The sequence below is a fragment of the Bombina bombina genome, chromosome 12, assembly GCF_027579735.1.
Source record: "Bombina bombina isolate aBomBom1 chromosome 12, aBomBom1.pri, whole genome shotgun sequence".
NCBI classification, from domain to species: Eukaryota; Metazoa; Chordata; class Amphibia; order Anura; family Bombinatoridae; genus Bombina; species Bombina bombina.
In genome coordinates this window covers 63,389,471-63,416,359 of record NC_069510.1, presented here as the reverse complement: position 1 = coordinate 63,416,359, position 26,889 = coordinate 63,389,471, and the positions used below count along the sequence as shown (strand labels likewise).

The window sequence follows — 26,889 nt, the reverse complement described above, 5'->3', positions numbered from 1 at the left end:
AACGCAGGGGGTTATTATACTGATGCAGATACCACTGATCCTATAACCAGCCCTCCTCTGGCTATACCCATGTGCTAGTGTCACTACTGTGTCATTATATAGCGCTTGGTGTTATTATACTGATGCAGATACCACTGATCCTATAACCAGCCCTCCTCTGGCTATACCCATGTGCTAGTGTCACTACTGTGTCATATAGCGCTGGGTGTTATTATACTGATGCAGATACCACTGACCCTATAACCAGCCCTCCTCTGGCTATACCCATGTGCTAGTGTCACTACTGTGTCATTATATAGTGCTGGGTGTTATTATACTGATGCAGATACCACTGATCCTATAACCAGCCCTCCTCTGGCTATACCCATGTGCTAGTGTCACTACTGTGTCATTATATAGCGCTGGGTGTTATTATACTGATGCAGATACCACTGACCCTATAACCAGCCCTCCTCTGGCTATACCCATGAGCCAGTGTCACTACTGTGTCATATAGCGCTGGGTGTTATTATACTGATGCAGATACCACTGATCCTATAACCAGCCCTCCTCTGGCTATACGCATGCACCAGTGTCACTACTGTGTCATTATATAGCGCTGGGTGTTATTATACTGATGCAGATACCACTGATCCTATAACCAGCCCTCCTCTGGCTATACCCATGTGCTAGTGTCACTACTGTGTCATTATATAGCGCTGGGTGTTATTATACTGATGCAGATACCACTGATCCTATAACCAGCCCTCCTCTGGCTATACGCATGCACCAGTGTCACTACTGTGTCATTATATAGCGCTGGGTGTTATTATACTGATGCAGATACCACTGACCCTATAACCAGCCCTTGTCTGGCTATACCCATGTGCTAGTGTCACTACTGTGTCATTATATAGCGCTGGGTGTTATTATACTGATGCAGATACCACTGATCCTATAACCAGCCTTCCTCTGGCTATACCCATGTGCTAGTGTCACTACTGTGTCATTATATAGCGCTGGGTGTTATTATACTGATGCAGATACCACTGATCCTATAACCAGCCCTCCTCTGGCTATACGCATGTGCTAGTGTCACTACTGTGTCATTATATAGCGCTGGGTGTTATTATACTGATGCAGATACCACTGATCCTATAACCAGCCCTCCTCTGGCTATACGCATGTGCTAGTGTCACTACTGTGTCATTATATAGCGCTGGGTGTTATTATACTGATGCAGATACCACTGATCCTATAACCAGCCCTCCTCTGGCTATACGCATGTGCCAGTGTCACTAGTGTATCTTTGTATAGAGCTGGGTGTTATTATGCAGTTGCACATCCAGTATTTCACTCAGGCTTTATTTATTCCATAACATCACCTAATATTGCTAGCAGTCTCTTGACAAGCCACTAACCTTATTCACACTACATATTTTTTTTTCTATTATTTAATCAGAAAGAAAAGATATAATAAGGTTGTGGCGGACACTGCAAGGGCTAGTCACGGACACCTTGCCTATCCCTGAGTAGAAGTAGTAATATGCCACTTTACCAGTAAAGGAATACTTAGCTTTCAAAACAAGCCTTGTTGTAACAGTCATCTGCTAAGCAGGGGATGCTTTGTGAAAGACATTTGCTACTTCTTTTTTTTTTAAGTTTCAAAAGAGCTTTATTGAAGATCATATAAATGTTACAAACTGTTCAGCTTTTTATGGTTATATGATAATTTCAAAATGCTGGTACTCGGTGGCATATACAATAAACTTTTCTTTAAAATTACAAATTGTCCAAGCATGGTTATTCCAGATTAGCATCTCAGGTCAGTGTCCGTATAGATAATCTGGTCCATGCAGCACTGTGAACAAATATTAACTAAACATGTGCAAAGATATGTAAAGAAAAATCTCATTTCAAAAAGTGATTCTTAATACAATTTAAAATGGAATGAAATGACTCTCTCATCTTGTTGTGTATTCCAGAAGAACGAGTATGATACTTTGTCCCTACTCAATTGGTCTGGTTAGCCCCCCCGATGCTCCCCTACCTTGAGGTGGTATACATTCGGCCCATTGTGCTAACATGTGTTCATATATGCCTGTTGTTCCTTGCTGTATATGGTGATACCTTTCTAGATGTATTTGGGTGACGTTGCCATTCCCCAACCGTTGGTGCATTCTGTGTTTTCCAGTGCTTCAGGATTAACATCTTGGCACTGTTTAGCATAATTAGCCTCAATACTCTACTCTCCTTGCACTCAAATTTGGGCAATGAAAGGAATAATAGTGTCTTGGGGCTGTTCTGTAGTGGTTTCCCTGTTGCTGCTTTAATGTATTCCAGGATCTCTAGCCAATACATGTCCAGTCTAGGACAGTCCCACCAAATGTGTGTGGGGGTTCCCTCCCCCCCCCCCACAACCTCTCCATCATTTACCCCGAGGTTGTTTTATATATGCGTTTCAGCCTACTAGGAGTGAGATACCGCCTGGATAAAAATTTGTAGCTGGATTCCTGTACTCTGGTTGAGATTGCTGATAGTTTTGTGGTCTGGAATGCTATCTGCCAGTCTTGGTTATCTATGTCTGTTTGTAATTCCTTTTCCCAGGCTTTGGTGTATGAGGGGAGCAAGTGTGCATCATCTACCAGCAACAGGCTATACATAAGTGATGTTGCATGTGCTGTTGGTGTTTCGCGTAAACAGACACTTTCAAAGGGAGTCATTTGTCTTGTGAGATTGTGTTTCGCTAAGAAATGGTTAAGTTGAGAATGTGAAAGCCAATTCATGTTGATGTCAGGCATATTGTCTTGTATTTCTGCTAGGGGTTTGAGCTTATTCCCTGCAGACAATATTGAGATTGTCCATTCCTTAAAAGGTGTTTTCTGGTCTGATCTTTTCTCTTTGCGATTCCATGGGACTAAGGGGTTTTGATAAATAGGTGTCAGTGGGGAGAACTGTGAGGATATGTTTCTTGAGGTATTCAGGATCCTGTCCCAGCTGGTGTAAAAGTCTGATAGTAGTGGGTAGGTTGAGGTTGTTTTTGGTCTGTCTTTCCCCAACAGCCATGCCGTTGTACCGGCTTTTCTTGTGCCTAGAATGTCACAGTCCAGTTGTACCCATTTCTTGTTGTGGTCATTATAGCACCAATCCAAAACTCTGTGCAAGGTGATAGCCTGTTTATAAATATGTATTTTAGGTACCCCAAGCCTTCCCCCTGTCTCTAGGTAAATAGATTATTGGTCTGATGTCTCCCCATATGTATTGTTCTAAGATGTTTTGTATTTTGTGTAGATAGTTTGTCGGTAAGGGTATAGGTGTAGTATGAAACAAGTACAGTAGTCTGGGTAACACATTCATTTTAATTACGTTGATCCGGCCCACTCAAGAGATCGATTTGTTTGTCCAGCTAGAGAGGTCAGCAATTAGATTATTTTCTAGAGTTTTATAGTTAGCTTGAAATACCTCCTGCTGATCTGGAGACAAATAAATTCCTAGATATCTCATTTAGGATTGTTGTATTCTTGCTGGGCAATTTTGCAAATCCCTAACGAGTGTCTCTGTATTATATGTAATGTTCAGTAACTCGGACTTTGACAGATTGAGGTGGAAATTTGAGACTTCTCCGTATGATCTTAAAATGGCTAATGTTTTGTCTAGTGATGTATCAATATTTGTTAAAGTGAGCAGAATATCATCTGCATATAATGCTAATTTATGCTCACTGGTTTAAGTTTTAATCCCTGATATTTGTTAGTCAGTTCGAATTTTTTGGGCTAGGGCCTCAATGGTGATGGCAAATAGGATTGGAGAAAGGGGGCAGCCATGCCTCGTGCTGTTTCGGATAGAGAAACTGTCAGAGAGAAGGCCATTCACCTTGAACCGCGCGGTTGGGCTTTGGTAAACATGAACATTTAAAGATTTTACTAAATTTAATTGTACGTAGGACTGATTTTAAAAATTGTCAATGGACCCTGTCGAACGTCTTTTCGGCATCCGTCGAGACCAAGACTAAGGGTATGTGTTGTTGTTGGGCATAAGATATTAATTGGAATGCTTTAAGCGTATTATCATGTGCCTCCCATCCGGGCACAAAGCCTACCTGATCCGGGTGTATTAGTTGGGGGACAAATTTATTGATTCTGGTGGCCAAAATTTTAGCATAGATCTTAATGTCCGAATTCAAAAGTGAAATAGGGCAGAAATTTTCTGGCTTATCCGGGTTCTTACCCTGTTTGGGGAGCACAGTAATATGTGCTTCTAGCATTTGGCTGGTGAAACTTTTATCTTTTAGCAGGGAATTAAATAATGACGTTAGGGGGGCCAACATATGATGCAGGCATGTCTTGTAATATCTTATGCCCAGTGCATCTGGACCCGGGCTTTTACCATTGGGCATGCTCTTGATGTCCATCTAAATTTCTTCGGGTGTGATTGATGAGTCAAGAAACTCAATGTCTGCTTCATCTAGTGTGCATAGTTGTATGTCAGATAAGAAACTATCTATTTCACCTGCAGTCATTTTGGAGGTTGTACAGTGTCTCGTAATACTGTCTAAATGTCTCGGCAATATGCTTGCTATCCCTGTGTGTTTGGCCTGTTGTGTCTGATAGTGTGTGAATATGTGTATTCAGTTGTTTCCTTCTGAGTGCTTTAGCTAGGGAAGAGCCTACCTTGTTATTTACGTCAAAGTATCTTTGTTGTAATAGAGTAGCTTTGCGCTGATATTCTTTGACGAGATGATTGTTAAGATCTTGTTTCGCTTTTGTTAGGGATTCCAAAATACTTGTAGATGTGGCATTTTATTTATGTTCCATCTCCCAATATCTAATTTGGGATAAGGTAGTGTTGACGAATTGCCTATTATTTTTAGTTTCTCTCGCTTTGTGTTTGAGGAATTCCCCTCTCACTGCACATTTGTGGGCCTCCCATATTGTGGTCAGTGAAATGTTGTCAGAGTTGTCTTGCCTAAAATAATGCCCTAATGTAGAGTCAACGTCCAATTTTGTCAGAGGATTGTCTAAGAGATGATCATCCAGTCTCCACAAAAATGGTTGTGTGGGTATATTTGGCCATGTTTTTGTACATTGTACTGGGGCATGATCAGACCAAGTAGTCGGTAATATGGTAGCATTCTCGATCATTGAGAGTCCTATCTGGTCCGTGATAAGGTAATAATCCTGGTGTAAATGTGATGTGGGTGGGAGTAAAATGTGTAGTCCTGGGTGTTGTGATTTATAGACCTCCAAATGTCATGCAGATTGAGTTGTTGCAGGCATGTCTTTATGGTCTTTATTACCTTTTGTGGAGTGCTAGTTCTACCCGATGAGGTGTCGTGAACCGGATCTAGGGGTAGGTTGAAGTCTCCCCCCTAGGAACAGTATGCCCCTACCAAGTTCCAGCAGCAGTTGGGTTACCTGTTTAAAGATTATGTGTTGGCCTTGATTGGGTAAATACACATTTGCTACGGTTACATAAGAGTTGAACAACAGGCCAATCACTATTAAATATGACCCATTAGGGTCTTTGATTACATATGTTGGTTGAAAATGTATCGTGTTTTTGAGGAAAATGCCTACACTGCCCTTCTTCGTGTTGCCTGAGGCTAGAAACAAGGTCTTTATCCGACTGCTTGGGTTCTCTCCCTTTTTTAAAGTGTGTCTCCTGTATATAGAGGATGTCCCCTAGGTCTTTATGTAACTGATTGAAGGCTATTGATCTTTTATCTGGGCTGTTGAGCCCTTTGGCATTGATTGTTATTAGTTTAAGAGGGCGTGATTGTGGGGTTACTGTGTCAATCATATTTGTATGGGATCGTATGGAAGTCGAAGGTTGCAGGAATACGGCTGTGTGGATAAGCCTATACCGAATGAGAGCCTAAAGTGCCAGAGAGGCGCTAGAGGGGCTGTTCTAGTTTCTATTACTAGTGCTTAGGGTTCTGAAGCCTTACTAATAGTTTGAGGGTAAAGTACAATCAGGTAAGAGGTATGTAGTGCGTTGAGGACGTAAAGAACCAAAATATATAGACAGTAGTACGTAACAACTTTGTCAATTTAAAGATTACTAATAAACATTATAAGCTGTATAACAACAATATTACCAATACAATCAACAATAAATATAATATTAAGGGCAGTATCCCTGCCCCAAACCCAATTAAATAAGAAATTAACATAGATATTTTTCGACCTAAAGCCATTATGGTATAACGAGAGTCCCCTCATTCAGTTTAGATGCGAGTAATCAACTAGTGTGCAGACCAGAGTCTGTGTGATCCATTGTATGGCCTTTCCTGGGCAGGTGACTGTCAGTGCCTGTGCCCAGAGCCCCCTCCGAAGATGGTTGTGATCTTTTCTCGGGGGATGAAAGTCAGCATTTATTTGCCTTGCATTTGCTGGTGGTTGAACAGTTATCTGTAGAGCTTCACAAAAGTGGGGTAAGTCCTCTTTGGTCTTAAAGACAGCCATGGTGTCTCCTCTAGTTGCAATAAGGCTGACCGGAAATCCCCATCTGTAAGCGAACTTCTGTTCCCGTAGGATAGTGGTGATATAATTGAGGTCTCTCCTCTTTTGGAGGGTGGACGGGCTGAGATCTGCAAAGATTTGGATGCGGTTGCCCGTGTGTGTTATATCCTGTTTCTGCCTGGAGTGCTTTAGGATCTCTGTCTTGTCTTTAAAGTGAAGTAATTTGATAATTACGTCTCTTGGAGGCGCTTTAGGTTAAAGTTTGGTGCAAAGTGCTCGGTGGGCCCTTTCAAAAATTAAATCTGGTGCACTGTTATCCCCTTTGACTGTCCGAAATAGTGCTTGGAGGCATCCTTCCAATGCCGCTGGTTGAATGGACTCTGGTATTCCGCATATCTGGAGGTTGTTCCTCCTTCCCCTGTTATCTAGGTCCTCTACTTTCTCTAGAAAGTGGTGAATAGTCTCATCTTGTTCATAGACTAAGCGGGAGATATGCTGGATGTCAGTATCCATTGTATTGTGGCTTTCTTCCAAGTTAGTGACCCTTTGTGTCACTCTTGTCAAGTCTCTCTTCAGGTCACCATACCAGGTTTTGACCTCCAACATGATTTCCTTGATGTCATCTTCGGTGCAGAGTGGTAGTAGGTCTTCTTTAGTGAGACCTGGGATGTTGGAGGTAAGGGAGGATTGAGCCTGTGGTGTGTCTGGCTGCGAAGTGTTGTTTAGGACAGCAGGAGCAGAGGCCGTAGTGGGATCAATTGGTTTTAGGAATTGTTGTAGCATTCTGGTGTTTGGGGCGCTGTCAGACTTGTTAATTTTGTGGCCTGGCATAGTCTATTTGCTGTGGAGTCTTAGGGGGATAGGAGTAATTCACTATTTATGTAAGTTGAGGGGTTGCAAGCCCTGTTGGTATGCCGGCCAGGTCACATGGCAGAGTAATGGTGAGAAAGTCACATGTGTAGAAGAAGATTGTTTTGTGGTGACTTAGCCCACAGTTGCTAGCTGAGTAATGCAATCTAGTGCCAAGGTCCGCCCCAGCCATTTGCTATTTTATCTAAATGTTAAACCTTGCAACACTAAAAGATCTTGCTTGATGTTTACAGAAAAAGACCATTGAAAAAATAATAAAAAGTGCAATAAATAAATATAAAATAAAACATAATTTTTTTTAAAAATCCCCATAAACTACTGCCATTCCTGTCAGTATATTTGAGAGAAAGAGTGTGTGTAGGTAATAGAGAGAGTGTAAGAGTTTGTGAATGAAAGATGGTATGAGTGAAAAAGTATGTGTCAGAGTGAGAGCGTGTGTGTGTGAAAGGGATTATGTGAAAATGAGAGGGAATGTGTGTGAAAGAGTATGTGAGAGTATATGTGTGTGAGAGAGGGTGTGAGAGTCTGATGGAGAGTGTAAATGTGTGTGAGTATGAGAGAGACTGTATGTGAGCGTATTTTTGAGTGAGTGTAAGAGTCTGATAGAGAGTGTGAGACAGAATGTGTGTGTGTGTGTGTGTGTGAACAAAAGAGTGTGTGCAAATCTCTGTGGGAGATTGTGAATGCGTATTATTACCTTAACAAAGTTTTGACTACACTTTCAGACACATTTTAGTCACTTGGTCAAACATTGCCCAGGCAAAACTTTTAGCACATACTGCTCAAAAAAATAAAGAGAACATTGACCCACACTATACAACATGCAGATGTCATTGCACTCTGCACTATTCCCTGAGTGATAAAAACAAAATGAATACTTACCTGATTTTTATTTTGTTTACTTTCATAAAGTGGTGGTGAGAGTCCACAAGGTATCACATATGGGATCTAATACCCTAGCTGCAAAGTTAACGAGATCACCATGAAAATGGCAGGACATAAAGTTAAGGCAGGACCACTAATGACTAGACACTGCTGCCTGGAGAACATTCCTGCCAAAAGCAGCCTTAGAAGAGGCAAAGACATCAAAATGATCAAATTTAGTAAAGGTGTGTAAAGGTGTGACCAAATAGCCGCTTTATAGATTTGTTCTACAAATCGGACCTGATTTCGTTCTCATGGTATTTTTTGTTGAGGAGATTTCTAGATAGGTAGCATGTACATTTCTGGAGCAGTACATAACAGGAAACACTGCTGCCACCTCCTGTTCTTGCAAATGTATAACAGTAATAAATAGACATGTGCAACGCTAAAAATTTAGTTTCCTTGCCGTCTCCCGCTCAGGAGGGACCTTCTCTCTCAATGTCCCTTTTGTTTAAGGGAGGTTTATCTGATCAAGTGATAGACACTTTGAATCAGGGCAGAAAGCCTGTTACAAGACAAGTTTTCCTTTCCTTGTGTGAGTTTAAGAATAATCATTGGAATTATTTTAGAATTCCTTGAATTTTACAAGTTTGGCCGGATAAGGGTTAATCAGCCATTTTCCTTAAAAATTTCTGCCCTTTCAGTCTTGTATCACAAAAAGATTTTGAGACTTCTTGACATTCAAGCCTTTGTTAAAGCTTTGGTCACGAAAAAAAAAACAGTTATCAGGCCTGCTTCCCCTGCATGGAACCTTAACTTGGTTTTGATGGTTCTTTGGTCTTTTTAACCTATGCATGTGCTGGGCATTCAACTGTGGTCTTGGAATGTTCTATTTCTCTTGTCCATTTCCTTGGCCAGAAGGTTGTCTGAACTTTCTGCTCTCTCATGTGATTCTCCTAACCTGATTTGTCATCAGGATAAAGTGATCTTAAGTACCAACTACTCTTTCCTTGTTAAGTTTGTTTCTTCTAAAAAAAATCAATAGGGAAATTGTAGTCCCATTTTTCTGCCGAGCTCCAAACACCTCTAAAGAGGGATTACTTCATAACTTGGAAGAAGGCAGGGCCTTGAAATTTTATCTGCAAGCCACTAAAGAATTCAGAAATTCTTCTTACTTTTTCATCTATTTCTCTTCTGAAATCACCTTGGCCTAGATTTGGAGTTTGGCGTTAGCCGTGAAAACCAGCGTTAGAGGCTCCTAACGCTGGTTTTAGGCTAACTCCGGTATTTGGAGTCACTCAAAATAGGGTCTAACGCTCACTTTTCAGCCGCGACTTTTCCATACCGCAGATCCCCTTACGTCAATTGCGTATCCTATCTTTTCAATGGGATTTTTCTAACTCCGGTATTTAAAGTCGTGTCTGAAGTGAGCGTTAGAAATCTAACGACAAGACTCCAGCCGCAGGAAAAAAGTCAGTAGTTAAGAGCTTTTTGGGCTAACGCCGGTTCATAAAGCTCTTAACTACTGTACTCTAAAGTACACTAACACCCATAAACTACCTATGTACCCCTAGACCGAGGTCCCCCCACATCGCCGCCACTCGATTTTTTTTTTTAACCCCTAATCTGCCGACCGCAAAGCGCCGCCAGCTAAATTATCCCTATGTACCCCTAATCTGCTGCCCCTAACACCGCCGACCCCTGTATTATATTTATTAACCCCTAATCTGCCCCCCACAACGTCGCCGCCAGCTACCTACAATAATTAACCCCTAATCTGCCGACCGCAAAGCGCCGCCACCTACATTATAGCTATGTACCCCTAATCTGCTGCCCCTAACACCGCCGACCCCTATATTATATTTATTAACCCCTAATCTGCCGCCCTCAACGTCGCCTCCACCTGCCTACACTTATTAACCCCTAATCTGCCGAACGGACCGCACCGCTATTATAATAAAGTTATTAACCCCTAATCCGCCTCACTAACCCTATAATAAATAGTATTAACCCCTAATCTGCCCTCCCTAACATCGCCGACACCTAACTTCAAACATTAACCCCTAATCTGCCGACCGGAGCTCACCGCTATTCTAATAAATGTATTAACCCCTAAAGCTAAGTCTAACCCTAACACTAACACCCCCCTAAATTAAATATAATTTTAATCTAACGAAATTAATTAACTCTTATTAAATAAATTATTCCTATTTAAAGCTAAATACTTACCTGTAAAATAAATCCTAATATAGCTACAATATAAATTATAATTACATTGTAGCTATTTTAGGATTTTTTTTTTTTTAAACATTTATTTATTGTTGACATGCATACAATCATCTTATTGGAGTCTATATGACAAAAATAAAAACAGTGTTCTGTGCAGCAATGAAACCAATCCTATCAATTCTTGATACATTTGCACTTACAACAAGCAAAATTTTACTTTTTCTTTCCTTTCTCCTTTCTTCTCTTTCTCTCTTTTTCTTTTTCTTTCTTTTTAAACAGGAAGAACAAAACTTAAATGTAGCCGATACAGCGGTGCAGATATACTCTCTGCACTAGTAATATATGGCTGAAAAAGATGTAGACTATAAATCACAGAATTTTTTCCTGTAAGGTATATAATACTGATCTCTATATAATAGTAACTACATAAATATCGATCCATGATCAGGTTAAATAAACAGTTTTAATATTGTCGATATGAGGGGGGGCTGGGGGGGGAGGAAAAAAAAAAAAAAGGGGGAGCAAATAGAAGACCTACTAGGCCCCCCATCCCTCTCCGCTCTCCCTCTACTCGGCCCATAATACTGGATATCTGCCCGCATTAATCAGCTCGAGAACATAGGCCGATTGGCTGAGGGGCTTAATTAGTTGCTGCTGTGCCGGGGGAGGCAGTGACAAGATTACTATATCCCATTTGTCTAAAAATCTTTTTATCTGAGCCTCATTAAACTTGGATATTGCATATTGTTCCACCAAACATTGTTTCAATACTTCTTTTTTAAATTTTATAAATTTGGGTAGGTGGGGGAGTTTCCAATATTTTAAGATCAAATTCCTAGCTAGTAGTATTAAGGTATTGAGTAACTTATAGTATTTTTGTTGTTGCGAGAATTTTATTAAAAAAATGACCATTTGGGCCTCTAATCTTATTTCTGTGTTTAGAATTTTGTCTAACCAAAACTTAATTTTGAGCCAGAACTGTTGAACTTTGGGGCATAACCAGATGCAATGCAAGAGATTTGCTTGTTGCGCCTGACATTTCCAACATCCGATAATTTTTCTATACCATTTTGATAGTTTGTCAGGAGTAATGTATGTCGCATAAATCATTTTTAAATGTTGCTCTCGCCATGCTAGGGCATTTCCTGTTTTATTCAGCAGCTTCAGACTCACTTGAATCTGTTGAGGTCTGAGATCTGGAAAACTATTGCTCCATACAGCTACTATTTTCTCCAATTGGGCCTCCTGCTTGGAACTAATCATCAAACTATAAAATGGAGAGATTGACGAGGATCCACTCTTATATTGATTTATTAGGCTCCTTAACGGAGCATACATCCAATTAGAGCCAAATTTAAGTTTAAAATCTGTGACATAATGCTTTATTTGCAAATACGCATATTGATCGGATTGAGGAAGGTCAAATTCTACTCTGATATCAAGGAATGATCTAATTATTGTATTGGAGGTAACTAATTGTTTTATGGAGGTCAACCCTTTCAATTTCCATCTCTCAAAAACCTTATAAGTAAAACCTGGGACAAATCCTGGGCATCCATGGATTGGGAGATACTCCGAGACAAATGGCGATGTTCCTATTTCTACGCAAAATTTCTGCCATGCCAGAATCACATTTTTAATAGTCGGCATTTTAGCAATTACTGTTGGAAGTTGAGCAATTGGGCAATGCTTTTAAATTAAATGGGTAGACAAGATTTGTTTCCCCAGCAAAGACAGTGAAAAGTTCTTTCTCTGAGATCCAGTCAGCTGCCAATTTTACTATTGTGGCAATATTATAATAAGTAATGTTCGGAAAAGCGAGGCCCGCCGATTCTTTAGAGAATGCTAATGTATTTAACGCCATGCGGGGTCTCTTTCCTTTCCAGAGAAATTCACTTGATATTCGGTTAAATAGTCTTATATCTACCTTATGTAAAAGAAAAGGTATGTTTTGGAGAAGGTATATTAACTTTGGTAGAAGTATGATTTTAATAAGCATAATGCGTGCTGAGAGAGAGATAGGTAAAGTAGACCAATCTTTCAATTTCTGCTTACAATAGTTGAAAAATTTAACATAGTTCAATTTGTACCATTCTTGTGGGAATTTTGACATCATTATTCCTAAATACTTTATCTGAGTAACCTCTCTGAATGGGTGATCTAATACAAGATGCGAGGGTCTATGTATCCATAATAATTCGGATTTTTGAATATTAATCTTGTAACCAGAAAACGACGCAAATATCTGTACTGACTCTAGCAATTTAGGTAAGCTATCTTTTAGACCAGATAGAAAAAGAAGTAAATCGTCAGCGTACAAAGCTAAAACATATTTTTGTTTGCCAATCTGTATACCTTCTAACTGCTGTCTAAGGAGGATCGCCAGTGGTTCCAACGATATGTTAAAGAGGATAGGCCATAGAGGGCATCCCTGCCTGGTGCCTCTCTGTAAAATAAAGCGGTCCGTAGTTGAACCATTGATAAAAATTGCTGAAGATGGATTGCTATAGATGGTCTTAATTAATTTTGTAAAGTACCCCGAGAAACCAAACTTTTCCAAAGCCGAAAAGAGATGGTCCCAGCAAATGAAGTCGAAAGCCTTTTCGGCATCGACTGTTAGGATGGCGGCATCCTTTTTTAACACTTTCTTATTATTCCGCAGATAGTCCAGGACAAGCATAACCTTGCGGATATTTTTTGTCGGGCTTCTTCCTATCATAAAGCCAGCCTGATTGTCATGTATAATATTGTTTAAGTGAGGGGCTAATCTTTTTGCAATTATAGACGTGAGTAGTTTATAATCAAAATTTAAGAGGGAAATTGGTCGATATGAAGAGGGGATTTCAGGATCTTTTTCTTTTTTAAGAACTAAAGCTATGTTTGATGCCGCGAAGTACGGAGAGCATGGCATATCTGAAGAATAATAAGAATGAAATAACTTATGCAAATTAGGGGCTATTTGGACTGCTAGTATCTTATAAAATTCAGCCAGTAGTGAGTCGGGGCCTGGGGCTTTATTGCATTTAGCAGCTTTAATACCAGTTAGAATTTCTTGTATTGAGATTGGTGCATTAATTTGATTAATTATCTCTTGAGGCATTTTGGGGATCTTTACATTATCCCAAAACCTCTCTTTTAATTTTAAGTTGGGGGGTTCAGCTTTGCAGAGATTTCTAAAAAAATTCATGAACGTGCTTTGAATATCGTGATTAGAGGTAAATCTATTTTTCCCAGATCTAATTGCAGCAATATAGTTGGAAGATCTCTTTTTAGTAATTTTAACAAGATATTTTGCCGCTTTCCCTGAGTAGCCACCATAAAGTGATTTCTTCCTTATGTCTTCAGATATCATCTGTTGTTTAAGGAAGATGACCCTTTGTGTTTTTAAATTTATGTATCTTTCTCCAAGACTTTTAGAAGGTACAGCTACAAACGCATTATATGCGTTCCTCACGCTATTAGAAAGTTGAATTTCTTTCTGTAAATATTTTTTTTGAGGGCACACATATAAGCCTTAATATCCCCACGTAGGACAGCCTTTCCGGTCTCCCATAATATTTCTGTCTTATCTTTATAGGCATAATTGTAGCTCTCAAATTCTATCCATTTATTGACTAGCCAATTTTGAAAATGTAGGTTGTTGTGCAAGTAATTTGGGAAAAAGAAATTATTGTTCGGCCTAGGAAAAAGGGATTTAGTATTAAATTCTAAAGCTATGATCGCGTGATCAGAGAGTACTATATCTTTAATGTCGGCCTTAACCTCCTTGCCGCTTAAATTTTCAGAGATTAAGAACATGTCTATGCGCGACAAAGCTTGGTGCCCTTTGGATAGACATGTAAATGCTTTGACATCTGGATTCAAACTTCTCCAGATGTCATATACACCCACTTTATTACAAAATTTTTGTAATATTCGTGTTTTCTTGACTCGCTTAGTACTTTTAGTTCTACTTAATCTGTCTAAATTAGGATATGCTATTAAGTTTAAGTCCCCTCCAATCACAACATTACGACCTCTATACAATACTAATTCTAGTGCTAGTTCCTCCCAGAACCTGGTATCAGTCTGATTAGGGCCATAAATATTGCAAAGAATGAGAGAGATCTTCTCTACTTCAATATCCAATATTTGATACCGAGCCTCTGGATCAATTTGGTTCTTGTTGATTTTATATTTTAAGTTTTTATTGATCAGTATTGCCACTCCTTTTTTCCTAGCCTGCGACGGGGCGGCTACCACCTCCCCCACCCATCCAGACTTAAGTTTATCAATTTCATGTCCTTTTAAATGAATTTCTTGAAGCATAACAATGTCGGGCTTATGGGATCCCAATAGTTTTAATACGGCTTTCCGTTTAATAGGGGAAGTAATTCCACCTACGTTCCAAGAAAGAATCTTAATCGACCCTATGCCTAATCCAAATCTAAGATACTAAAAAACATTTTAGAACGTAACATAACTTTATAAGGTACTGAGTACCTCAAGACCGGGAGAGAGAGAACAGAGCGGAGAAGAGGGTGCCGAAGCCTCATAAAAAAAAAGGGAAAAGAGAAAAAGAAGGGAGGGGGGAGAAAAAAAATATATAGGGAGAAAGAAAGGGCGGGACCCCATCCCAAAAAAAAAAAAAAAAAAAAAAAAAAAACCCTTCGTTTACCTGACGGTAATAAAAATACATCATTACACAACATATCGTGAAAAAAACTTATTTTCAATAAAAATTTCTCAATAAAGAAAACACTCATGGTCAAAACATAAAATAACTTCAGACAATAGAACCAATCCCAGACATTTAAGGAATACCATTATCTGAACAAAACTTCTGGGCCTCTGCAATATTGTTTAATGTACTTGTTTGGCCCTCTATAATCATGATTAATCTTGCAGGATATACAAGCCTAACATTGTAATTTGCTTTCATCAGTCGAGAGGATTAATATTTAGGATTAATATTTATTTTACAGGCAACTTTGTAATTATTTTAACCAGGTGCAATAGCTATTAAATAGTTAAGAACTATTTAATAGTTACCTAGTTAAATAATACAAATTACCTAAAAATCTACCTAAGTTACAATAACCTAACACTATACTATCATTAAATTAATTAAATAAAATACCTACAATTACCTACAATTAAACCTAACACTACACTATCAATACATTAATTAAATACAATATCTACAAATAACTACAATGAAATAAACTAACTAAAGTACAAAAAATAAAAAAGAACTAAGTTACAAAAAATAAAAAAATATTTACAAACATAAGAAAAATATTACAACAATTTTAAACTAATTACACCTACTCTAAGCCCCCTAATAAAATAACAAAGACCCCCAAAATAAAAAATGCCCTACCCTATTCTAAATTACTAAAGTTCAAAGCTCTTTTACCTTACCAGCCCTGAACAGGGCCCTTTGCGGGGCATGCCCCAAAAAGTTCAGCTCTTTTTCCTGTAAAAAAAAACATACAATACCCCCCCCCAACATTACAACCCACCACCCACATACCCCTAATCTAACCCAAACCCCCCTTAAATAAACCTAACACTAAGCCCCTGAAGATCATCCTACCTTGTCTTCACCTCACCAGGTATCACCGATCCGTCCTGGCTCCAAAATCTTCATCCAACCCAAGCGGGGGCTAGACATCCATCATCCGGTGGCTGAAGAGGTCCAGAAGAGGCTCCAAAGTCTTCATCCTATCCGGGAAGAAGAGTAGATCCGGACCGGCAACCATCATCTTCCAAGCGGCATCTTCTATCTTCATCCGATGAGGACCGGCTCCATCCTGAAGACCTCCGACGCGGACCCATCTTCATCCGGCGACGTCCAACTGAAGAATGACGGTTCCTTTAAGGGACGTCATCCAAGATGGCGTCCCTCGAATTCCGATTGGCTGATAGGATTCTATCAGCCAATCGGAATTAAGGTAGGAATATTCTGATTGGCTGATGGAATCAGCCAATCAGAATCAAGTTCAATCCGATTGGCTGATCCAATCAGCCAATAAGATTGAGCTCGCATTCTATTGGCTGATCGGAACAGCCAATAGAATGCGAGCTCAATCTGATTGGCTGATTGGATCAGCCAATCGGATTGAACTTGATTCTGATTGGCTGATTCCATCAGCCAATCAGAATATTCCTACCTTAATTCCGATTGGCTGATAGAATCCTATCAGCCAATCGGAATTCGAGGGACGCCATCTTGGATGACGTCATTTAAAGGAACCGTCATTCGTCGTTCAGTCGTCAGCCAGGATGGATGTTTCGCGTTGGAGGTCTTCAGGATGCTGCCGCTCCGCTCCAGATGGATGTCGATAGAAGATGCCGCCTGGATGAAGACTTCAATCGGATGGAAGACCTCTTCTGCCCCGTTTGGATGAAGACTTCTACCGGATCATGGACATCTTCAGCCCCCCGCTTGGGCTTGGATCAGGACATCGGAGGAGCTCTTCAGGACGGATCGGTGAACCTGGTATGGTGAAGATAAGGTAGGAAGATCTTCAGGGGCTTAGTGTTAGGTTTATTTAAGGGGGGTTTGGGTTAGATTAGGGGTATGTGGGTGGTGGGTTGTAATGTTGGGGGGGGTATTGTATGTTTTTTTTACAGGCAAAAGAGCTGAACTTCTTGGGGCATGCCCCGCAAAGGGCCCTGTTCAGGGCTGGTAAGGTAAAAGAGCTTTGAACTTTAGTAATTTAGAATAGGGTAGGGCATTTTTTATTTTGGGGGTCTTTGTTATTTTATTAGGGGGCTTAGAGTAGGTGTAATTAGTTTAAAATTGTTGTAATATTTTTCTTATGTTTGTAAATATTTTTTTATTTTTTGTAACTTAGTTCTTTTTTATTTTTTGTACTTTAGTTAGTTTATTTCATTGTAGTTATTTGTAGATATTGTATTTAATTAATGTATTGATAGTGTAGTGTTAGGTTTAATTGTAGGTAATTGTAGGTATTTTATTTAATTAATTTAATGATAGTATAGTGTTAGGTTTAATTGTAACTTAGGTTAGGATTTATTTTACAGGTAATTTTGTAATTATTTTAACTAGGTAACTATTAAATAGTTCTTAACTATTTAATAGCTATTATACCTGGTTAAAATAATTACAAAGTTGCCTGTAAAATAAATATTAATCCTAAAATAGCTATAATATAATTATAATTTATATTGTAGCTATATTAGGGTTTATTTTACAGGTAAGTATTTAGTTTTAAATAGGAATAATTTATTTAATAAGAGTTAATTAATTTCGTTAGATTAAAATTATATTTAATTTAGGGGGGTGTTAGTGTTAGGGTTAGACTTAGCTTTAGGGGTTAATACATTTATTAGAATAGCGGTGAGCTCCGGTCGGCAGATTAGGGGTTAATAATTGAAGTTAGGTGTTGGCGATGTTAGGGAGGGCAGATTAGGGGTTAATACTATTTATTATAGGGTTAGTGAGGCGGATTAGGGGTTAATAACTTTATTATAATAGCGGTGCGGTCCGCTCGGCAGATTAGGGGTTAATAAGTGTAGGCAGGTGGAGGCGACGTTGTGGGGAGCAGATTAGGGGTTAATAAATATAATATAGGGGTCGGCGGTGTTAGGGACAGCAGATTAGGGGTACATAGGGATAATGTAAGTAGCGGCGGTTTACGGAGCGGCAGATTAGGGGTACATAAGGATAACGTAGGTGGCAGCGCTTTGCGGTCGGCAGATTAGGGGTTAATTATTGTAGGTAGCTGGCGGCGACGTTGTGGGGGCAGATTAGGGGTTAATAAATATAATATAGGGGTCGGCGATGTTAGGGCAGCAGATTAGGGGTACATAGGGATAATGTAAGTAGCAGCGGTTTACGGAGCGGCAGATTAGGGGTTAAAAATAAAATGCAGGTGTCAGCGATAGCGGGGGCGGCAGATTAGGGGTTAATAAGTGTAAGGTTAGGGGTGTTTAGACTCGGGGTACATGTTAGGGTGTTAGGTGCAGACGTAGGAAGTGTTTCCCCATAGCAAACAATGGGGCTGCGTTAAGAGCTGAACGCGGCTTTTTTGCAGGTGTTAGGTTTTTTTTCAGCTCAAACAGTCCCATTGTTTCCTATGGGGGAATCGTGCACGAGCACGTTTTTGAGGCTGGCTGCTTGCGTAAGCAACTCTGGTATCGAGAGTTGAAGCTGCGTTAAAAATGCTCTACGCTCCTTTTTTGGAGCCTAACGCAGTGATTCTGTGGACTCTCAATACCAGAGTTATTTTTATGGTGCGGCCAGAAAAAAGCCGGCGTTAGATTTTCGGGTCGTTACCAACAAAACTCCAAATCTAGCCGCTTGGCAGCTTGGCTCAAATCTTTGATTCACAAAGCATATCTAGTATTGGGGAAGTCTACCCCAGAACAGAATTACTGCTCATTCTACCAGAGTAGTCGCCTCCTTTTTGGATTTTAGAAATTATGCTTCCACTGAACAGATTTGCAAGGCAGCTACTTGGTCATCTTTCATACTTTTACCAAATGTTATCATTTCAACGAGTTTGCCTCTTCTGAGGCTGCTTTTGGTCGTAATGTTCTGTAGGCTGTAGTTCCTGTTTAGTACCTCTACCTGCCTTAACTGTTTTTCTTGATCTATTTCATAGCTTGGTTATAGGATTCCACACTTGATGGCTCGTGTACTCTCACCATCTTATGCAAGAAAACCACATTTATGCTTCATAATGGTGAGAGTCCATGAGACGCGCCCTTGGTTTTCCATAACAGTTGCAGTAGTACCAGTTTACATTTCTCTTAGCCTGTCTTTGCTTTCCTCCTTTTTTCTCCTTTCTCTTGGCTATATGTATGACTAAGGAATCGTGGGAAAGTGTGTGAGATTAAAGCTCTGTTATGTGGTGGGTTTTGCCTCCTCCAATAGGACTGGGCTTTAACTTCATATGTGATAGCTTGTGGACTCTCACCATCATGAAATAAATTAAATTTATCAGGTAAGTATATATATATATATATATATATATATATATATATATATATATATATATATATATATATATATATATATATATATTCATTAAAATTATGGTAGAGATAAAAGCCTGAGATTAAAATCCTCCATGTCTCAAAAGTAAATCAATAAAATTAGCACATTTAGTCAAGTTCCCCGCTTGCTTTTCCCCAGTAAAACTCCATATACATTGTTACCAATGCACAAGAAGATTCTGGGTAAGATATGCAAAATCTCAGATTTTTTACTTCAAATACTGTTTTAACACAGCTATCCCTTAACAGGGTGATTGCAGCAAATACAGAAACCATTGCTAGACAGCCTTTTTAGTTCTTATTAGAACTGACGAGATCTAATAAGAATGAAACAGGCTGTCTAGCAGTGGTTTCTGTATTTGCTGCAATCACCCTGTTAAGGGATAGCTGTGTTAAAATAGTATTTGAAGCAAAAAATCTGAGATTTTGCATATCTAATTTGCATATCTTACCCAGAATCCTCTTGTGCATTGTTAACAATGTATTTGGAGTTTTACTGAGGAAAAGCAAGCAGGGAACTTGCCTATATATATATATATATATATATATATATATTATATATATATATATATATATACAGGGAGTGCAGAATTATTAGGCAAATGAGTATTTTGACCACATCATCCTCTTTATGCATGTTGTCTTACTCCAAGCTGTATAGGCTCGAAAGCCTACTACCAATTAAGCATATTAGGTGATGTGCATCTCTGTAATGATAAGGGGTGTGGTCTAATGACATCAACACCCTATATCAGGTGTGCATAATTATTAGGCAACTTCCTTTCCTTTGGCAAAATGGGTCAAAAGAAGGACTTGACAGGCTCAGAAAAGTCAAAAATAGTGAGATATCTTGCAGAGGGATGCAGCACTCTTAAAATTGCAAAGCTTCTGAAGCATGATCATCGAACAATCAAGCGTTTCATTCAAAATAGTCAACAGGGTCGCAAGAAGCGTCTGGAAAAACCAAGGCGCAAAATAACTGCCCATTAACTGAGAAAAGTCAAGCGTGCAGCTGCCAAGATGCCACTTGCCACCAGTTTGGCCATATTTCAGAGCTGCAACATCACTGGAGTGCCCAAAAGCACAAGGTGTGCAATACTCAGAGACATGGCCAAGGTAAGAAAGGCTGAAAGACGACCACCACTGATCAAGACACACAAGCTGAAACGTCAAGACTGGGCCAAGAAATATCTCAAGACTGATTTTTCTAAGGTTTTATGGACTGATGAAATGAGAGTGAGTCTTGATGGGCCAGATGGATGGGCCCGTGGCTGGATTGGTAAAGGGCAGAGAGCTCCAGTCCGACTCAGACGCCAGCAAGGTGGAGGTGGAGTACTGGTTTGGGCTGGTATCATCAAAGATGAGCTTGTGGGGCCTTTTCGGGTTGAGGATGGAGTCAAGCTCAACTCCCAATCCTACTGCCAGTTTCTGGAAGACACCTTCTTCAAGCAGTGGTACAGGAAGAAGTCTGCATCCTTCAAGAAAAACATGATTTTCATGCAGGACAATGCTCCATCACACGCGTCCAAGTACTCCACAGCGTGGCTGGCAAGAAAGGGTATAAAAGAAGAAAATCTAATGACATGGCCTCCTTGTTCACCTGATCTGAACCCCATTGAGAACCTGTGGTCCATCATCAAATGTGAGATTTACAAGGAGGGAAAACAGTACACCTCTCTGAACAGTGTCTGGGAGGCTGTGGTTGCTGCTGCACGCAATGTTGATGGTGAACAGATCAAAACACTGACAGAATCCATGGATGGCAGGCTTTTGAGTGTCCTTGCAAAGAAAGGTGGCTATATTGGTCACTGATTTGTTTTTGTTTTGTTTTTGAATGTCAGAAATGTATATTTGTGAATGTTGAGATGTTATATTGGTTTCACTGGTAAAAATAAATAATTGAAATGGGTATATATTTGTTTTTTGTTAAGTTGCCTAATAATTATGCACAGTAATAGTCATCTGCACACACAGATATCCCCCTAAAATAGCTAAAACTAAAAACAAACTAAAAACTACTTCCAAAAATATTCAGCTTTGATATTAATGAGTTTTTTGGGTTCATTGAGAACATGGTTGTTGTTCAATAATAAAATTAATCCTCAAAAATACAACTTGCCTAATAATTCTGCACTCCCTGTATATATATTGTTACGGTACCAACAGTGTACCAAGGGTTAATACCAGGGAACAACGTCCTGCATAGGGAATCAGCAATTCACAAACCAGCCAGTTTTCAGGTTTAAACAGAATGACATTTATTAAAGGCTAGATGCCTAGTATTTATACAGGTTTGACACCCCCCCAGATGGGGGTTGAAAGACTGTTGTACATTACATGGAGGGAACAAGCCCTTTGACATGATACAATAGAATTATATTACTTAAACACTTCAACCACAAGACACTCTTGGCCCTTCTTATCACTTAGGCGTTTTCTCTCTGGAGGTGATCAAACAATAGAATGCTTAGCACAAATTAGATTATAGCTGGAGCCAGCAACTCTGTCTTTAGAAATTAGTTTCTTAGCTAAACACAATTAACTCCTTCAGTCCTGACAGAAGGGTCTGTCACATATCTCCCCCGTTGTGGAACACTCCGGCAGACCCGGCTTGACCCTTTGGCGGGTCAACCTGGGGATGACCGGACTAGGAGGTGGTAGGCATGTCAGTTTGCCAGGACAATCCATCTGTATTCCCGTTATGAGAGAGAATTCCTGTCCATACAAAGAAGGGTTCAACTTCCTCAGTGCCCAGACTAGGGCTAAACAGTCCTTCAAAATCCCATCAGCTTCTTTACGAGTTTTCTGTACCTGCTCTTTATAGGTATCCACAATCCCTTCATACTGACATAGGGTGCCCTTGAGTTGCTGCACCTCACTATGAGCCAGCGTCAGCTTCTCCTCAAGTGTCGCTAAGTTTGTCTTTAAGGTTTCATGTCCCACTCTCAAGCTGGTGTTTTCTGCAGTCTGTCGGTGCAGCTTGTCTAGCAGAGATTCACGTTCTAAACGTGCTTTTTCCTCTGCGCTCCTCTTCTCCTTCATCAGCGCATTGTAACGGGACCTCCACATATCAATAGCGGATAGAGATTTACTGAGCTCAGCGTCCTGGGGCTTAGCAGCAGGTGGGTCAGTCTCTGCTGCACGGATCTGGGCACGGGTAGTCACAGAGTTAACATCAGCGGGACCCATAGGAGCGTAGGCAGAAACAAGGGGGGCCAAGTCATTTCCAAGAAGAACATCAGCAGGTAAGTCCTTCTTGACCCCCACATTCACAGGTCTAGCGCCCACTCCCCAATCCAAATGTACCCTGGCAACAGGTAGGCTGAACACATCGCCCCTTGCTACCCTCACAGCCACAGTGTCTCCAGTGTACTGTTTCTCAGACACCAAGTTCTTTTGAAGCAAGGTCATGGTAGCACCAGTATCCCGTAGACCACTGACCTTCTTCCCATTCACTTTAACCAGTTGCCGGTTATTCCGGTGGGCAGCTTGCACAAGGTCTGCCTCATGTAGGATGCTCCAGCATTCTTGCGCCTCTACGTAGCGGGCCGCAGGCTGAGGATTACGTGGGATTCCGCCGGCAGGTCTTCTCCAGGACTGCGCTTGGTTCGCTGCGTTTAGGGGACACTCTGGTCTTTTGTGCCCTAGTTGCTTACATCCAAAGCATCGAATCGGTTGTGAGTAGCCCCGCAAATTGAACAGGGCTCTCTGAGGGTAGTTTGTGGCCGGAGGCCGTGTGGTATAGCGGTGCGCCGGGGTTTGGTAACCGGCAGCTGCTGGGGTGACTGGGGGTCTGTACTCCACTCTAGCAGGGGGCTTAGTGGTAGCAGTGTCCAGTTTGCGGGCATCCGTATACTCATCTGCCAAGCGAGCCGCTTCCTGCAGGGTGGAGGGTTTACGGTCCCGAACCCACTCTCGAACTCCTGCGGGTAACTTGTCGAAACAATGTTCCAACAGGAATAGCTGCAGCACCTCTTCCCCAGATATGGCTTGGCACCCCGCTATCCAGTGAGCTGCTGTGCGGTGCACCTTACATGCCCACTCAAGGTAGGAATCTCCAGCTAATTTAACAGTGTCTCTGAACCGCCTCCGGTATAACCGCATACCTGGAGAGCAGAGCCTCTTTTACCGTATTATAATCCCTGACTTCCTCATCTGGAATGGCCCGAAAAGCCTCTCTGGCCCGGCCGGATAATTTTCCAGATAATATCGTGACCCAGTCCTCTGCGGGTACCTTGTGTAGTGCACATTGCCTCTCAAAATCCGCAAGGTACCCATCAATCTCTCCTTCTGTTTCCAGGAAGTTTTTAAAAACTGCAAAATTTACTTTTCTCTTTTCCATCTTAGTCAGTATTGTAATAATCCCCCTCTTCCTGAGGTTACTGGCTTGTGTAGTTGCTCTTCTGGGCGATAAGGTTCATTCCGTCGCTGCCACCAATTGTTACGGTACCAACAGTGTACCAAGGGTTAATACCAGGGAACAACGTCCTGCATAGGGAATCAGCAATTCACAAACCAGCCAGTTTTCAGGTTTAAACAGAATGACATTTATTAAAGGCTAGATGCCTAGTATTTATACAGGTTTGACACCCCCCCAGATGGGGGTTGAAAGACTGTTGTACATTACATGGAGGGAACAAGCCCTTTGACATGATACAATAGAATTATATTACTTAAACACTTCAACCACAAGACACTCTTGGCCCTTCTTATCACTTAGGCGTTTTCTCTCTGGAGGTGATCAAACAATAGAATGCTTAGCACTAATTAGATTATAGCTGGAGCCAGCAACTCTGTCTTTAGAAATTAGTTTCTTAGCTAAATACAATTAACTCCTTCAGTCCTGACAGAAGGGTCTGTCACATATATATATATAGTTTACTGTTCTAATAGTAAACATAGACAAGCAACTAGATTATTGAGTCTGAATATAAGCTATACTGAGCTAATGAGTATAGGTGATATGTTTGATCCTGTGCTTGTATCTTTTCCAGGAGATTCATTTGAACATCACAAAAACACAGTATTCAGCACCAAGGACCAGGATAATGATAACCATAACACCAACTGTGCTGATCGATTCAAGGGTGGCTGGTGGTACAACAGTTGTCACAATGCAAACCTGAATGGACTGTATCTGCAAGGACAACACAGTAGCACTGCTGTTGGCATAAATTGGTACCATGGTAAAGGGCACAATTACTCTTACAAGCAGTCTGAAATGAAGATAAGGCCTGTGTAACAAGTACAGAAACCAAACAGGCATTTAATAATGAGAACTAATCGGCAGGTTACAGGTATAATAAACAAACACTTATACATGTCATGGTGTCCTCTCTTTCTTACAATTATCTCTAATCTCTACCTCCCATTTATAGTGGGTATTGAAAATAATCACCCCTCTTGAAAATCATCACATTTTGTTGCTTTGCAGCCTGAAATAAAGACAGACACATTTTTTGTTTATCCAGTTGTAATTACTCAGTGCAACTTATAACATCCAAGTGAAATATATAACACCAACATATCAGGCAAAAATAAAGACAATTCAAAAAAAGAATCACTGAGTAGAAAAAAAGGATCACCCCCTCCTAAAATTACTTATAAACGCAATCAGGTGTAGCTAATCACCTTCTCAACTGCACACATAAAGCCATTTGACCTTCAAATGTGATCAGCTGTGGGCATATTGATTAGCTCAGCATGAAAAGAGCTTTCCTGGAGCATCTCAGTCCCTGGTAGTGCAACTGAAGCAAACAATCAACTATGGGTGGCAAGGCACTGTCAAAAGATCTCCGGGATAATGTTGTGGACAGGTACAAGTCAGGAGATTTATCAATGCCTAGAAGCATAGTGAAGTCTATTATTAAGAAGTGAAAGGTATTTGGTACAACACAGACCATCTCTTGATCAGGGCATTGCTCCAAACTGGATGAAAGAGCCAGGAGGAAACTGGTCAGAGAGGCTACCAAGAGGCCCACAACAACTCTGAAGCAGGAATTTATGAGTTTGGGGATGATTTACTTTGATGCTGGCGGACACGATCCACTGTAGTGGATCATGTCCACCCGACATCGCTAAATGCCGACAGCATACGTGGTCAGCATTTAACATTGCACAAACATTTCTAATGAAATGCTTGTGCAATGCTGCCCCTGCAGATTCTATGGGGGTCAATCGTCCCAATCATATCTGATTAGGATAATTGCTGTCCGCCACCTCAGAGGTGGCGGATAAGTTAAGGAGCGGCGGTCTTAACTTATAACGGCTCGTGCGGAAACTGCTGCATTCGCAGCATGTTAAATCATCCCCAAAGAGTGGTCATTGTGTGCATGTGACAACAATATCACAAATTCTCCACAAATGTGGCGGGTTGCAAAAATAAAAGCCACTCCTAAAGAAAGGCCACATGCAGTCACGACTAAGCTTTGCCATAACACACCTAGGAGATTCTGAGGCCACATGGAAAAAAAGGTAATATGATCAGATGAGACTAAAATTTACTTATTTGGCCTCAACACCAAACGATATGTCAGGAGGAAATCCAATACAGCTCACCATCCAAATAACACCATACCTACAGTAAAGCATGGAGGTGGTAATATCCTGTTATGGGGGTGTTTCTCTGCAGCAGGCACTGGAGCACTTGTCAGGATAAAAGAAATAATGGATGGGGCAAAATACCATCAAATTCTTGAGGAAAATCTGCTGCCCTCTGTCAGGAAGTTGTCAATGGGAAGGAGGTTTACCTTCCAACATGACAATGACCCAAAGCACACAGCAAAAATGACCACACAGTGTTTGAAGGAGAAAAAGGTGAATGTCCTTGCATGGCCGGCCTAGTCAGAGCCCAGCCTTAATCCCCATTGAATATCTGTGGCATGACTTGAAGACTGCAATCCACAAACGGTTACCATCAAATTTAATGGAACTGGAGCAGTTCCGCAAAAATGAGTGGGCAAATATTGCACAGTTTAGATGTGCAAAGTTAGTAGAGACATATCCCAACAGACTAAAGGCTGTAATTAAAGCAAATGGTGGTTCAGCAAAACTCAGTGATTCTGTTTTTGAATTTATTTTTGCCTGACATGTTGGAGTTATATCTTTCACTTGGATGTTATAAGTTGCATTGAGTAATTTTAAATAATGCAGCTGCTCAGAGTGCCAGTGGGGCTTGTACCATGTCAGCAATTAACAAATTACATCATTCACAGATGATACAAGCAACTTAGGCTCTCTGGGCAAGTGGTATGTTTAAAATGCTGGTGCACGGTACATACTTAAATACATTTTTTAAACAGCTGTAGCTTTTTAATAAATGTATACTGAAAAAAAAATGATTCTATTAAAAACTGAAATGCACCCATGTCCATTCTAATTTTGGCTGGAATATTACTTTAATATGACTATAATAACTTGATTCCATGCAGACTTTCATCCTACTCACTGTGGATGCATTGTGTTATTTTCCTATAGG

At 40.4% G+C, this 26,889-nt stretch overlaps 1 protein-coding gene across 1 annotated transcript in view; it reads left to right on the top strand.

Moving 5' to 3' along the window:
• Nucleotides 1-24,654, top strand: part of LOC128642669 (ficolin-1-like) — a 129,245-nt gene extending 104,591 nt beyond the window's left edge. The window contains exon 10 of the mRNA XM_053695451.1: nt 24,407-24,654. Within this exon, the coding sequence (XP_053551426.1) occupies nt 24,407-24,654 (248 nt within the window). The remainder of the gene's footprint in view (nt 1-24,406) is intronic.
• The last annotated feature ends 2,235 nt before the right edge of the window (nt 24,655-26,889 follow it).